General features: G+C 68.6%; 2 protein-coding genes across 3 annotated transcripts; one reads left to right on the forward strand and one right to left on the reverse strand.

The window, feature by feature from the left end:
• Positions 1 to 6: 6 nt before the first annotated feature.
• LOC102112835 (aquaporin-2-like) lies at positions 7 to 3031 on the reverse strand. Its single transcript, XM_088068817.1, has 5 exons — positions 2099 to 3031; positions 1086 to 1406; positions 863 to 1015; positions 710 to 790; positions 7 to 278 (listed from the first exon to the last, which is right to left on the reverse strand). Exons 1-5 carry the CDS (start codon positions 2111 to 2113, stop codon positions 78 to 80), a joined length of 771 nt encoding a protein of 256 aa, XP_087924943.1. The 5' UTR covers positions 2114 to 3031; the 3' UTR covers positions 7 to 77.
• A 2424-nt stretch (positions 3032 to 5455) lies between these two features.
• On the forward strand, positions 5456 to 11022 carry RBMS2 (RNA binding motif single stranded interacting protein 2). 2 transcript variants are annotated; one of them, XM_088068804.1, is made up of 13 exons: positions 5456 to 5567; positions 6687 to 6835; positions 6945 to 7003; positions 7081 to 7172; positions 7255 to 7412; positions 8308 to 8387; positions 8464 to 8573; positions 8662 to 8708; positions 8793 to 8886; positions 8996 to 9043; positions 9993 to 10100; positions 10183 to 10260; positions 10893 to 11022. In XM_088068804.1, exons 1-13 carry the CDS (start codon positions 5502 to 5504, stop codon positions 10971 to 10973), a joined length of 1170 nt encoding a protein of 389 aa, XP_087924930.1. In that variant the 5' UTR covers positions 5456 to 5501; the 3' UTR covers positions 10974 to 11022. The 2 variants fall into 2 exon arrangements, with proteins under 2 accessions (XP_087924930.1, XP_087924931.1); XM_088068805.1 differs by having other exon boundaries at positions 5485 to 5567; positions 6690 to 6835.
• The last annotated feature ends 4022 nt before the right edge of the window (positions 11023 to 15044 follow it).

Here is a 15044-nt window from a genome sequence, read left to right on the forward strand (position 1 = left end):
CATGAAAGGTTCTGGCGGCAGCGAGGATCCGGTGTCAGGGTGTGGAGGATCGGGGGGCTGGGGTGGAGTGGGGGGGCTCAGGCAGTGCCCTGCTCCTGCTGCTGGACCGGGGGGCCGTGGGCCACTGAGGAGGGGGACAGGCTGGGGGTCTCCACCAGAGCCACGTCCCGGCAGGCGAGGCAGGCACCCAGCTTCTCCCGGGAGGCTCCGGGCGCCAGGATGAACTCGTAGGAGAGCCCGGCCAGCACCGCGCCCAGCACCGGCCCCAGCCAGTACACCTGGAGGGGCACAGAGTGTTGGGGTGTCCCAGGGATGGGGGCTGCCCGGGGGGGTGGGAGGACAGGGGACCCCACCCCAGTGGTGGGGACTGAGCGGAGGAACCTGCCCCAGGGATGAGGAGCTGTGGGGAGGGGGCGTCACACGTTGGGGGTAGGGGGATTGGGGAAGGGGGCCCATCGCAAGGATGGGGATGAGGTGGGGTCTGTCCCAAAGGTGGCAGAGGGGGAGACAACCGTCCTGCGATGGTGGCACCATGAGGGCCCCAAGCTGGGGACACAGCTGAGGTCCCCGGGGGACTCACCCGAGGGAAAGGAAGACCAGGAACCGCTGTCCTGGGGCGGGGATGGGACCGCAGCGGTCACACGCTGCAGCCGCGGGACCCTCCCTTACTTGGGGACTCTGGGGGAGTCCGGGGGTGCCCCCAACTCACCCAGTGGTCATCCCAGACGCCGGTGACGATGGCCGGCCCCAGGGAGCGCGCGGGGTTCATGCTGCCCCCCGAGAATGGCCCCTGTGGGAGATGGGGGTCAGGGGCTGGTGGGGTGGGGACCCCCTGGGCGGGTGGGACATGGGGGGTCCTTACTGCGGCCAGGGCACCGGCGGCCACGGCGCTGCCCAGGGCCAGCCCGGCCTGCGGGGCCGCGTGCTCAGCAGCGGCGAAGGCGGCCAGCGCCAGCTGGAAGGTGGCGAAGGTCTCCCAGGCCAGCGCTGTCCCTGCTGTCCCCACCGCGCTCACCTGCGGGAGGGACACCTGTCCAGTGTCACAGCATGAGGACAGGGATGGGAACAGGGACGGGGACACTCACCCTGGTGACGAGGCCGGTGTCGTCCGGCAGCGCTGCACGGGCAGCGGCAGAGGCCAGCGTGGCCCCCGCGCACTGAGCCAGGACCCCCGCGGCCCCACGCAGGGCGCTCAGCTTGCGGGTGCACAGCAGGGCCAGAGTCAGCGCGGGGTTGGCCTGGGGCCCCCCGAGGGTGCAGACGAGCCCCCCGGCCACCAACCCTCCGGCCAGCGCCGGTGCCATTGGCCCCGGGGCTGCCGAAGCCCCCAGGATCATCCCCACGAAGATGAGGGTCGCCGCCAGCTCCGCCAGCACCCCCCGCCAGAAGCGGCCGCTGCGCAGCTCCTGGGGGGACAGTGGGGCCGGGGGTCACCCCACAGGCACTGCCAGGAGGGGGTGGCACAGGGAGGGGATGACACGGGGGACTTGGGGATGCGGTATTTCGGGGGAGGTGCCCAAGGATTGGGGTGCCATGGTGACAGGATGCCCCAGTGATGGGGCACTTTCGTGAGGGGATCCCCTCAGCACCTGGGTACCTCTGTGGGGGGGTCCCTCGGTGATGGGGTGCTCCAGCAACAGAATGCCCCAGTTTTGGGGTACCCACGGGGATGGGGTGCCTCAGAGATGGGGTACCTTGGGGATGGCACCCCTCAGCACCCGGGTACCGCAGTGGGGGGTACTGGGACAATGGGGTGCCATGGAAACAGGATGCCCCAGGTACCACGGGGATGGGGTGCCTCAGAGATGGGGTACCTTGGGGATGGGACCCCTCAGTGCCTGGGCACTGCAGTGACAGGATGTCCTGGCAATGGAGTCACAGGGATAAAGGTGGGGTCAGCAGCCATGGCAGGGCCAGGGGCCACGGTGAGAGGCACACAGAGACCCCTGTGCAGGGACTACAGGCTGGGCACTCAAGTGACAGGCTTGGGGAGTCCCCATGATTTAGGGGCTGCTCCCCCATCCCCCTGGCAGGGAGGGACTCGGGGGGTTTTGGCTTTGGGGGGGGACAGGGGTCGGGGCCGCTCGCAGGGTCTTACCTCCCCGATGGCCATGGTGCAGCTGTGGGAGAGGGGAGCACAGAGCACACCGGGCTGGGGGCACCTCCTGCCCCCTGGCACTGCCACCCCTGTCCCTGTCACCCTCCCGTTCTCCTGTCACCCCCCAGCACTGCCACCCCCTTGGCACTGGGCACCTCTGAGGTGCTGAGGGTGGGGAAGGACTTTGGGAGGGAGCTGTGGGGGTCCTTGGCTTGGAGCATCCCTTGGGTGCCATGGCAACCCCCGAGACACTTTGGGGTGTTGCCAGGACAACAAAAGATGAAAGGCCAGGATGAAAGGCTGGGGGGGATGAGGGGGGGTCACACACCTGGGATAAGAGTGGGGACAGGGCTGTCCCTGGGGGGGTCAAACACCTGGGATGAGCAGAGGGACAGAGTCCCGGGAGGGGCTGAGGGGGTCACAGGGGACAGGGTGACACTGACACACCTGAGATGAGCACGGGGACAGGACCCCGGGAGGGGCTGAGGGGGTCACAGGGTGACACTGACACACCTGAGATGAGCACGGGGACAGGACCCCGGGAGGGGCTGAGGGGGTCACAGGGTGACACTGACACACCCGGGATGAGCACAGGGACAGGACCCCGGGAGGGGCTGAGGGGGTCACACACCTGAGACAAGAGTGGGGACAGGGTCCCTGGTGGGGCAACAGGAGGGGTGACACATGTGGAGCGTGACAGGGACAGCGCTGTCCCTGGAAGGGGGACCAAGATGGGTTACACACCTGGGGCAAGAACCGGGGACAGGGCTGACCCCGGGGGGGGTCACACACCTGGGGCAAGAATTGGGGTCCGGGCTATCACTGTTGTGTCAGGTCCCGGAGGGGGCAGCAGCAAAGGGGGTCTCACACACGTGACAAGAGTGGGGACAGGGCCCTTGAGAGGGTCACACACCCAGGACAAGCTGGGGAATGGGACTGTCCCCGGGGGGGTGACACACCTGACACAATTCAGGGACAGGGCTGTCCCCGGGGGGGTGACACACCTGACACAATTCAGGGACAGGGCTGTCCCCGGGGGGGTGACACATCTGACACAATTCAGGGACAGGGCTGTTCCCGGGGGGGTGACACACCTGACACAATTCAGGGACAGGGCTGTCCCCGGGAGGGTGACACACCTGACACAATTCAGGGACGGGGGGGGTGACACACCTGACACAGTTCAGGGACGGGGGGGTGACACACCTGACACAATTCAGGGACAGGGGTATCCCAGGGTGATCACACACCCGGGACGAGCTCGGGGCTGAGCCCACCGTGCGGGGGTGGCGGGAGGGGTCTGGGGGGGCCAGCCCCGGTGCCCCCCCGGGCCGAGGCTCTGCCGGCTCAGCAGCGGCCCCGCACGTGGGGTGAGTCAGCGGGCGAAGCCCTGGCTCAGCACGGGGGGGCCCCGGCGCTGCTGAGCCCGGCAAAGCCAGAACAATCCGCGGCCACAAAGAGCTGGGACAGCGCCGGGCCACCCGGGGGGACACCGGGGGGACAGCACTGGGGGGGGGGGGGGGGGGGGTGGGGGGGGGGGGGGGGGGGGGGGGGGGGGGGGGGGGGGGGGGGGGGCTCTAGGGGGAATACGGGGGGGACAATGGGGGACACGCGGGGGGACAATGGGGAGGGGGAACACTCGAGATGGACAGTGGGGAACAGCCCGGGGGAGACACTGGGGTGACAAGTGTTGCGGGGGGGACGCTGTGGGACATGTGGCCAGTCACGGGGGGGGGACATTCAGGGGGACACCGAGCAGGACAAGGGGACCTGCAGAGAAGGGGAGAAGTGGAGGGGCTCCCCCAGACCCTGTCCCGGCCCCCCCGGCTGAGCTGGTGCCAGGGTGGGCTCAGCTGGGCTGGGACCCTCCCGTTCTGCCCCTGACACAACATTCCTGGGATTGTCACCTCACAGACCCTCTGGGGACCCCCAGAACCTACAGACCCCTCGGGTCACCCCAAGACCTCCCCTCATCTTGTACTGTAGACCCCCCAGGTGCCCTATAACCCCCCCAATGCTGCCCTTTAGACCCTCCAGGTGCCCCATCCTGCCCCACAGCCCCCCCCCCAGCACTCCCAGCTTGTTCTACAGATCTCAGGTGCCCCCAAGATGCCCCACAGAGCTCCCCCAGGTGTCCCGTGACACCCCCAATCCTGCCCATAGTCCCTCAGGAGCCCCCAGCTGCCCCTTTCTGCCTCACAGACCCCCCCCCGAGGTGCCCCAGCACCCCCAGTCCTGCCCTGTAGCCCCTCAAGATGTCGCAACCTGCCGCAAAGACCCCCCTCAGGGTCCCCCAATCCTGCCCTACAGACACTCAGGTGTCCCCAGGATGCCTCAGAGACCTCCCAGGCACCCCCAGAATCTCCTCATCCTACTCTACAGAACGCCAGCACCCCTCAATCCTGCCCTGCAGGCCCCCAGACCCCGCTAGAAACCCCCAATCCCGTCCCACAGACCCCTCAGGTACCCCCCAAATTCCCCCTTTCCCGGCTCCAATATGGCGGCCCCCAGCCTCGCCTCAGCAGGGGCGGGGCCTGCTGCAGTCACGTGACGGAGGAAAGGCGCCAATATGGCGACGGGCGGGGTGTGGTGTCGCACCACGTGACCAGCGCCTCCAAAATGGCAGCGCCCACGGTGCGGGCGGGGAGGCGGGGCCGAGGGGGTAATGGCGGCGGTGGGCGGGGCTTCACTTAAAGGGGCCGCTCAATGGTTGAGCGGGGGTCCATGACATCCCCCCGGAGCGGAGGGGGGGCTCGGTGGGTGCAGCCCCCCCCCCGGGGATTCGTGAGAGCGATCCCCCGGTTGACGCCGATGCGGCTGAGGATGGGTGCGGGATCTCCCCCCGCCGTGTTCCCCCGGTGTCCCCCCGGTGTCCCGGGTGGTCTGGGGGGGGGGGGGGTCTCACCGGGGGACTCATTTGTGGGGGAGGGGGCAATATCCAGAGACCCCCAGGGGGTTCGTCGGTGCCGTGGGGCTACCGGGGGTGACACCGGGGGGCGGCGAGGGGCAGCACCGGGGGGTGACACGGGGTGTGACGGGGCAACACCGGGGGAGTCACCGGGGCAGGACCGGGGGAATGATGGGGGGGGTCCGAGGGGTGACGGGCGGCACCGGGGGTGACACCGGGGGAGTGATGGGGGCACGTCCGGTGGGTGACGGGGTGGCACCGGGAGGAGTAACGGGGAACACCGGGAGGAGTAACGGGGAACACCGGGAGGAGTAACGGGGAACACCGGAGGAGGACGGGCAGCACCGGGGGGGGGGGGGGGGTGACAGCGGGGGGGGCCGCGGCAGCACCGGGCGGGGATCGGCGCGAGGCCCCGGCGTGGGGGGCCCCGCCGGGATTCCAGGCTGGCCCCCGGTGTGACGCCACGCCCGGTCCCGGCCCCTCGCGCCCGGGAAAATGCTGCTCTCGGTGCCGCCGCGCTCGGGGCTCCCCGCCTTCGCCTACAACAAGGGCGGCAAGAAGGTACCGGCCCGGGGGGGCGGGGGCCGGGGGGGCCCGCGGGGGGGCCGGCCCCGTCCGGCGGGGGGGGGCGGGCGGGGGCCGGCGCGGGGCCGGGCCGGGCGGGACAGGCCGGGGGGGGGAGGGGGGGCGGGGAATGGGGTTCCCGGGATTGGGAGGGGGACACCCCTGCTGACCCCCCCCCCCCCCACACACCGGGGCACCGAGCGGGGAGACCCCCGGGAGCGGCAGCGCTCGGAGCTCCGCTGATCGCCTCTCTCCGGTTCTCCCGGCGCGGCTCCGGGGGGGGGGGGTCCCGTGTGTCCGCCCTCCCCCCCCACGCCCCGTTCGTGCCTCAGTTTCCCTCTTTCCCCCCTCAGTAGTGCTGCGGGAGGGGAGGGGGGGGGGGTCACCCCCATCCCCGCCTCCCCCCGGGGGGACACCCCGAGCTGCAGCACGGCCGGGATTTGGGGGGGATACCGGGAGCTGGGGGGGGACGTGGGGGTGGCACTTGGGGCGGGGGGCAGGCGACAGGGACACCCCTGTGGGGGTGATGGGGACCCCGGGACAGGGGGATGACAGGGACCCTGGAGGGGGGCGGTAACGGGGTGCAGGGGTCCCGGGGTGGGGGGACATGGGGACCCCCAAATGGGTTGAGGGGAGCCCCGCTGGAGAGGAAATTGGGGAGCCTGGGGAGGGAGGGACGGGTCTGGGGGTCCCGAGGGAGGGAGGAGAGATGGGGACCCCCGGGGGGAGGGGGAGGGGGCCCCCGGGGGGAGGAGGAGGGGAGGGTTGGGGGGATGATGGGGACCCCGGCGGGGAGAGATGGGGTCTGGGGGTGAGATAATGGGGTCGGGGGGAAATGGTGGGGTTCAGGGGTCCTGGGAGAGGTGACGGCGTTCCCGGGGGTCCGGGGGGGTCCGGCTGATTCACGTTTGCACATTGACATCAGCCCGGAGGTTTCCGCTGCCTCGGGAGTCCCCGGGAGCGGCGGGGGGGTTCCCGGGGGTGCAGCCCCCCGGGATGGGCAGACCCCCACTCTGGCAGCCCCTCCCCACATCCGCGCTGGCTCCTTGAGGGGGAGGATTTTGGGGGGGCTGCAGCAGAGCCGCGGTGGGTCCTGACCCCCTCCCACCCCCCCAGCAGCCCTATGTGCCCCCGGCACAGCCCCTGGGACCCCCCAGCCCCAGCCCCGCCGGGGGGGCCCCGGACCAGCTCAGCAAGACCAACCTCTACATCCGGGGGCTGCACCCCGGCACCACAGACCAGGACCTGGTCAAGCTCTGCCAGCCGTGAGTGGGGCTGGGGGCTGGGGTCCTGCCCTTTCCCCCCCCCCCAGAGCCCCCCAGGGAGGGCTGGGGGTCCCACTGAGCTCTGACTCCCCCTTTTCCACCCCCCCAGCTATGGGAAGATCGTCTCCACCAAAGCCATCCTGGACAAGACAACCAACAAGTGCAAAGGTTGGGGGGCAGCAGGGGTGGAGGGGGGGTCCGGGGGGGGCTCTGGAGGGTCTCTCTGACCTCTCCCCCCTCCCCAGGCTATGGTTTTGTGGACTTTGACAGCCCCACAGCCGCCCAAAAGGCCGTCACGGCGCTGAAGGCCAGCGGGGTCCAGGCGCAGATGGCCAAGGTATGGACCCCCCCCCCCCGACCCCCAGAGCCCCCCGTGACCCCCCCACGAGCCCAGGCAGCCTCCTGACCCCTCCCCACAGCAACAGGAGCAGGACCCCACCAACCTGTACATCTCGAACCTGCCGCTGGGCGTGGACGAGCAGGAGCTGGAGGCGCTGCTGAAGCCCTTTGGGCAGGTGGTCTCCACCCGCATCCTGCGGGACCCCCACGGGGCCAGCCGGGGGGTGGGCTTCGCACGGTACGGGGGGGCCTGGCAGGGCCCGGGGGGATCGGTAGTGCTGGGGGGGCCCAAGAAGATGGGGAGGGCTGTGGGGGCAGGGAGTGGGGGGGCTGCACAGAACGGGGGGGGCTGCAGGGGATGGGGGGGTATAGGGGGCTGGGGGGCTCAGGAGGATGGGGAGGACTGGGGGGCAGGGACTTGGGGGGCTGCACAGAACTGGGGGGGCTGCACAGAACTGAGGGGGCTGCAGGGGATGGGGAGGGCTGGGTGTACAGGGAGTTGGGGGGCTGCACAGAGCTGGGGGGGCTACAGGGGATGGGGAGGGCAGGGGGACACATGGGGATGGGGGATGCGCAGAGCTGGGGGGGCTGCACAGAACTATGGGGGGCTGCAGGGGATGGGGGGGTTTATGGGGCTAGGGGGGCTCAGGAGGATGGGGAGGACTGGGGGGCAGGGACTTGGGGGGGCTGCGCAGAACTGGGGGGGCCCAGGAGGATGGGGAGGGCTGGGTGTACAGGGAGTTGGGGGGCTGCACAGAACTGGGGGGGCTGCAGGGGATGGGGGGGTTTATGGGGCTAGGGGGGCTCAGGGGGATGGGGAGGGCTGGGGGACACATGGGGATGGGGGGTGCACAGAGCTGGGGGGGCTGCTGCAGGGGATGGGGGGGGCACACGGGGTTTGGGGGCCCAGGGGAGTGAGGAGTGCTGCGGGGGGCGTAGAATTTGGGGGGGCTACACAGAGCTGGGGGGGCTTGGGAGGATGGGGAATGTGTGGGGGTGGGGGGGCTGCACGGGGCTGGGGGGGGGCACACAGGGATGGGGGAACCTGAAGGGGTATTGGCGGGGGGCCACACGAATCTGGGGGGCTGGGGGGGCCCCGCCTGTGGCCCCCGGCCCAGCCCCGCTCCCCCCAGGATGGAATCCACGGAGGAGTGCGAGGCTGTCATCACCCACTTCAACGGGAAGTTCATCAAAACCCCCCCGGGGGTGCCAGGTGGGCTTGGGGGGTCCCGGGAAGGGATTCTGGGGGGGCCGGGGGCGGGCTGGCGGCACTGACACCCCCACCCCAGCCCCCCCAGACCCCCTACTCTGCAAATTCGCTGACGGGGGGCAGAAGAAGCGGCAGAGCCAGGGCAAGTTCGTGTCCAACAGCAGAGCCTGGGCCCGGGACAGCGACGCGGTGAGGGGGGCACAGGGGTTTGGGGAGGGGGCTTTGGGGGTGCTGGGGGGGGGCTGCAGGGCAGCTCTGACCCTTTCCCCCACCCCAGGGCACCGTGACCTTGGCCTACGACCCCGCGACGGCGCTGCAGAACGGGTGGGTGCCCCAGGGCCCCCCCAGCCCTGGTGGGGAGGGGGCTGCCGGCCGTGGCCCCCCCAACCCTGACCCACCACCCCGCAGGTTTTACCCGGCGCCCTACGGGCTGGCCCCCGGCCGGATGCTCCCCCCCGCCGCCCTGGCCCCCTACCTGCCCTCCCCGGTGTCCTCCTACCAGGTATGGGGGGGTTTGGGGGGGGTCCTGCCTGGGGGGGGGGTCCCCACCTGGGAAAGGGGCGGAGCGTTTAGGGGAGCCCCCACCTGCTCCCACCTGGTGCCACCCACAGGTCCACGGCCCCACCTGGATGCACCAGTCCTACCTCGTGCAGCCCACGGTGAGCCACGCCCGGTGCCACGCCCGGGGCCACGCCCGGGGCCACGCCCGGAGGGGGGGAGGGGTGGCGGGAGCCCCGCTTGGATCTGCCCCACCCACTCCTGCCCCGCCCCGGTGGGGGAGGGGCTGCTGGAGCCCACCCGCTGCAGCCAAGGAAGCCACACCCACCTGTGACAGACCCCGCCCATTTTAACCTCACCTGGTGGGCCCTGGGCCCTGTCCCCTCCCTGATGTCCCCGGTGTCCCCGATGTCCCCAGTGTCCCCACAGCCCCGGTCCCTCTGTGCCCTCCCCTGTTGTGTCCCCTTTGTGTCCCCATGTCCCACTCCCTGTGTCCCCCGTGTGTCCCCGTGGCCCTCGTCCCTGTACCCCCCCTCCTGTGTCCCCCCAGTGCCACCCCATGGTCCCCCCCATGTCCTCATGGCCTTGTCCCTGTGTCCCCCTCTATGTCCCCCCATGGCCCTGGTCCCTGTGTCCCCCTCTGTCCCCATGGCCTTGACCCTCTGTCACCCCCATGTTCCCCCGTGTCCCCCCTCATCTCCCCCATGTCCCCATGGCTCTGGTGCCTGTGTCCCCATTGTCCCCATGTCCCCCCATCTCCCCATGGCTCTTCAGGTGCCCCCCGTGTCCCCATGGCCCTGTCCCCCACCCGTGTCCCCATGTCCCCCGGTGTCCCCACGCTGACGGTGCCGTGCAAGGCACGGTGCTGGGCCCTGCCGTGGACCACGCTGTCCCCCCGGTGTCCCCCCCGGTGTCCCCACACTGACAGTGCCGTGCAAGGCACGGTGCTGGGCCCCCCCCGTGTCCCCCCGGTGTCCCCCCAGTGTCCCCATGTCCCCCCGTTGTCCCCCGGAGTCCCCACGCTGCCAGGGCCGTGCAAGGCGCGGTGCTGGGCCCCCCCCGTGTCCCCCCGTTGTCCCCCGGTGTCCCCACGCTGACGGTGCCGTGCAGGGCGCGGTGCTGGCCCCCGCCGTGGACCACGCTGTCCCCCTCCAGCCCTCCGTGGTGGCCCCCCTGGCCCAGCAGCTCGGCCACCTCTCGCTGGGCAGCGCTGGCACGGTAAGACCCCCCCGAGACCCCTCCTCAAACCCCCCTGAGCCCCTCCCGGACCCCCCTGCCCCCCCCCCGCCGCTGTCCCCAGTACGTCCCCGCTGCCACCGCCGTCCCCGGAGCCTTCATCCCACCGTACCCGCCGGTGCCCCCCGCCCTCCCGCTGGAGGTGAGTGCGCGGGGGGCCGGGAGGGGCTTTGGGGGTGCAGGGTTTGGGGGTGCAGGGTTCGGGGGTGCAGGATTTGGGGGTGCAGGATTTCAGGATTTGGGGGCGCAGGGTTCAGGGTACAGGGTTTAAGGGTGCAGGATTTGGGGGTGCAGGGTTCGGGGTGCAGGGTTCGGGGGGTCAGGATTTGAGGGTGCAGGGTTTGGGGGTGCAGGGTTCGGGGGTGCAGGGTTCGGGGGTGCAGGGTTTAGGGGTGCAGGGTTTAGGGGTGCAGGGTTCGGGGGGTCAGGATTTGAGGGTGCAGGGTTTAGGGGTGCAGGGTTTAGGGGTGCAGGGTTCGGGGGGTCAGGATTTGAGGGTGCAGGGTTTAGGGGTGCAGGGTTCGGGGGTGCAGGGTTCGGGGGTGCAGGGTTTAGGGGTGCAGGGTTTAGGGGTGCAGGGTTCGGGGGTGCAGGGTTTAGGGGTGCAGGGTTTAGGGGTGCAGGGTTTAAGGGTGCAGGGTTTAGGGGTGCAGGGTTTAGGGGTGCAGGGTTCGGGGGTGCAGGGTTTAGGGGTGCAGGGTTCGGGGGTGCAGGGTTCGGGGGTGCAGGGTTTAGGGGTGCAGGGTTTAGGGGTGCATTAACCCCTCCCCGCAGGACGGCGGAGCCGCCCCGACCCACGGCCCCATCGAGTCCCCGTCCGAGCCCGGCGCCTTCCCCTCCCCCTACCCCAAGTAGCGGCGGGGGGGGCCCGGCCCGAGGGACCCCCACCCACCCAAATCCCCCGGGAGGGGCCGCGCCGGGGCCCCCGCCCGTCCCGGGGGGCCCCAGACCCACCGGGAAAGCCCCGAGCCCCTTCCGGGGGTCCCTGAGCCCGGGGTGGGGTAAGGGGGGGGGGTCCCGGCGCTGGCAGGGGGGAGGGGAGGGGGGGGGTGTTCTCTTTGCCCCCCCCCTTGCACCCCCACCTCCCCTCCCCCCCCTCGGAGGGCTTTTCTTCCTCCCGCGTTTTCTAAAAAACTCAAAAAAGGAAAAAAAAAAAACAAACCCCAAAACGACAAAAAACCCAGACAAACAAACAAACAAACAAAAAAAAAAAAAAGAAAAAGGCGAAAAAATGTAAAAATAAAAAAAAGCAAAAAAAAAAAAAAAAAAAAAGGAGAAAGAAAAAAAAAAAGGCAAAAGCCGCCCCCGCCCCCCCGGCGGGGGCCGGGGGTCCCGGCCGCCCCCCCCCTCGTGCTTCCAGGGCCCGCGGCCCCCGCCGGCCCCGGTGCCCCCCGTGCCTTCTGCTGCCCGGTGCCCCCGGCTCGGGGTCGGGGGTGTTGGGGGGCCATGGAGACCCCCCCCGCCCCAAACTCCGGGCCCCAGCCCCCCCGCGGGGCCGGGGGTGCTTCCCCCCTCCCCCCCCCCCCCCCCAGCCATTCCTACCCCGGGGGGGTCGGTCAAGTGCAATAACCCCCCCCCCCAAAAAAAGAAAAGCCCCCCTCCCTCCCCCCCAGCTTGGACGGGTGCCCCGAGGGTCAATCAGGCACTTTAGAGCCCCCGCGCCCCCCCGGGGGGACCCCGGCCCCCTCCCCCCTGTCCCCCCCCCCCCCCGCCACAATCAGGGGGGCCCGCCGGGGCGGCTCTTGCAACCAAAGATTGGGGGGGGGGTCGCGGGGGGGGGGGGGGGGTGAAGCTGAGCAGCCCCGTCTCCCCCCCCCCCCCAAAAAGGCTTCGCACCCCCCTCGCCGGGGGTCTGTCCGTCCGTCCCTTCCCGCAGTGGGGGACCAGCCCCCCCCCCCCCCCCAAGCCCCCCTCCCCAAATTGCTTCCAGCTGCGGGGCCGGCCGTGCCCACCCCCCCCCATTTCCCCCCCCTCCCCCCGGTTCTGCCCAGGGGCCTCCCGGTTCTTCCAGCCCGCCCCCCCCCCCCAAATGCAGGGGGGTCCCCAGAGGGGTCCCCAGGACACCCCCCCCCCCGGGGAAGCGGGACCCCCCCCCCGCCACACACCTCCCTCACCCCACAGCTGGGTGGGCGCCCAGCCCCGCTCTGGGTGTGTCGGGGGTGGGGGGGGGGGGGTCTTCAGCCCTTTGCCCCCCCCCCCTCCCCTCCCCTCCCCCAGGGGTGACGCCCCCCCCCCGGTTTCCAGCCATCACCCACCTCCCCCCGTTGCTGCTACTGCCCGGCCCCCCCCGGGCACGGCCCCTTTGGTCGGGGGGCTGTGGCCCCCCCAAGGAAGGAACCAAAGAGGGAGAGACCCCCCCCCCTACTCAGACCCCCCCCCCCGGGGCGGGGGGGGGGGGCGCTGGGCCCCCCCCCCCCCCCCCGTGCTGAGCCCCTGCCCCGCTGCTGGTTTGGAGGGGGGGCTGAGATTTGGGGTCCCATCGGTCCTGGGGAGGGGGGAGAGAGGTGGGGGGGGGGGGGGGAAGCCGGGGCCCCCCCCCCCCAAAACCTCGCCCCCCTCCCCGGCCCCCTCCCCCCCCTCCCCAAGCCCCCCCTTTAATTTATACGTAGCGCATTTTGTACAGGTTTTTAAGTTGCTTTTTTTTAAAAATCTCGAGAGGTTTCTAGTTTTGTATTTTCTTCCTCCTGCTTCCGCGCTCGCCCCCCGCCCCCCGCGACCCCCCACCCTCAAAAACCCCCGCGACCCCTCCCCACCCCCCACACCCCCCCCCCCCTTCGAGGTTGTTTTTTTTTTTTGGTTTTTTTTTTGTTTTTTTTTTTAAATAAAAACGGCAAGAAAAAGAAAAAGCCTTGCTGTCGTGAGAAAAGGGGGTCCCACAAAAAACCCCCCCACCCAGGGGTCCCCAAAATCCCTCCCCCCAGAAGCCCACCCCCCTTAAAAAAAGGGCTCGGAGCATGGTGTGTTTATCAAACGTGAGTTGTTTATTCTCGAACGCAACACGCGGCTGGGGAGGGGGTCGAGGGGCAGGGGAGGGGGTCCTACAACTTTTGTGGGGAGGGGGGGGGACATCAACAGGCAACAGCGAGGAGGGCGATGGGGGGGGGGGGGGAGGGAGAAATCCGCCCCCCTCCTCTAAACCTTATTAAAAACGAGATTGGTCCTAAAAATATAGAAAGAAATAAATTTAAATTCACAAAAACCTGTACAATTATCAAAAAAGTCACTAAAACAACACGGCTGGTTATAGAAAAGGTGGTGGAGGAGGAGGAGGAGGGGGGGGGGGATAAAGAGAGACCCCCCCCCCTCCCCAGCCCCTCCCCAGGCCCCCCCGAGGGGGTGGGGGCCAGCCAGGGGGGGCTTTTGGGGGGTGCAGGGGTGTCAAACCGGGGTTGGGGCGGGTGGGAGAGGGAAGGGGGAGCAACTTTGAACTGAACGAACACGAGAACGATACGGAGACTCCCGAAAAAACTTTTCCCACGACGGAAAAAAAAAAATGAAACAACAACAGAAAAAAACAAACAAAACAAAAAAAAAAAAAAAACAAAAAGAAAAAGGAAAAAACAACAACAACAACAAAAAAAAACCAACCCAAAAAAAAAACCCCAAAACCTGACGGGTCCGAAAACGTGACTTAAAACCACAAAAAAAGTCCGTTTACAGCGCAGTTATTTAGATAAAATATAAATATTTATGCGTAATATAAAGTCAGTTCAAATAGACTTCAAATCACCTCTTAGTTTCAAAGCAAAAAAATAAAATAAAATAAAAAGTTTCTGAGGTTTATCTGATAGAAAAAAGGCTACTTTGAGACGGGGGAGGGGGGTGGGGGGCGGGGGGCGCGGCCGGACCCCCCCCTGCCCAGGTAGGTGAGTTGTTTTCAGTGCTCTGTGGGGCTGGGGGGGACACGCTGGGACCCCCTCCCCAAAAAAGCCCCTCCGGCCGCAGAACCCCCAGAGCGAGTACCCGTAATATCCTGGCCGGGGGGGGTGGGGGGCGCCGAGGTGGGGGAGGGGGGGGGGGGGGGGGTCCTGACCCCTCTCCCTGGCCACCCCCCAACATGGGGTGACCCAGGGGGGGACCCCTGCCCCAATTCGGGACCCCTCCCCACACCCCAGTGCAACCCCCCCGGTGGGGTCTGGGGAGGGGGGGGGCTACACCCGCCTGAGGCTTCAAGTCCATGGTGGGGGGGGGAGGGGGGGGCTGGACCCCCCCCCCCGGGGCCTGCAGTAGCATCCCTGAGGGGGCTCAGTCGGGGGGTGGGGGGCGAGGGGGCGGCCAGGACCCCTCCCCAGCCCCCGCGGGGGGAGGAAAGGCGGCGGGGGGGGATGGGGGGGGGGTCCTCATGCCGGGGAGGGGGGGCCGGGCTCTTCCTGAGAAGTGGAGGCAGGGAAAGGGGGTGCCGGGACCCCCCCACCCCTCAGCCCTCCCCAGTTTGGTCCCTGGAGCCGGGTGGGGAGGGGTCCGAGGGCAGAGCGGGGTGGGGAGGGGGCTGCACCGGGGGTCCCCCTCCCCGTAAAGTGTCTGCGTGGGCGGGGGGGGGGTCCCGGCTGGGGCGGGGGGGGGGCTAAGTCCACTTTACTGGCCGTTAATGCATGAGACGATGCACAGGAGTGCTCGGACATTCACTAAACTATTGCTATCATTAAATATTCCCAAGGTGGGGGTGGTGGTGGTGGTGGGGGGGGGGTTCCTCCCCTTTTTTTGGGGGGGTGGGGGGAGAAAAAGGGGGGAGGGGGCTTTTTCTGCTCCTTAATTGGAAAATGAAATTTGAAAGAAAGCAAGAAAAAAAAAAAAAAAAAAAAAACCCTATTTTTTTTTTTTCCTTTTTTTTTTTTTTTTTTTCCTTCTTTTTGGCTTACACAAAATTTTGTGAGTTTGTGGTGCTGGGGGGGAAAAAAAAAAAAAAACCAAAAAACCCCAAAAAAA

The sequence above is a fragment of the Pseudopodoces humilis genome, chromosome 32 (genome assembly GCF_049639895.1).
Source record: "Pseudopodoces humilis isolate 2021_Gansu_Grassland_sample_001 chromosome 32, ASM4963989v1, whole genome shotgun sequence".
In the NCBI taxonomy this organism is placed as follows: domain Eukaryota; kingdom Metazoa; phylum Chordata; class Aves; order Passeriformes; family Paridae; genus Pseudopodoces; species Pseudopodoces humilis.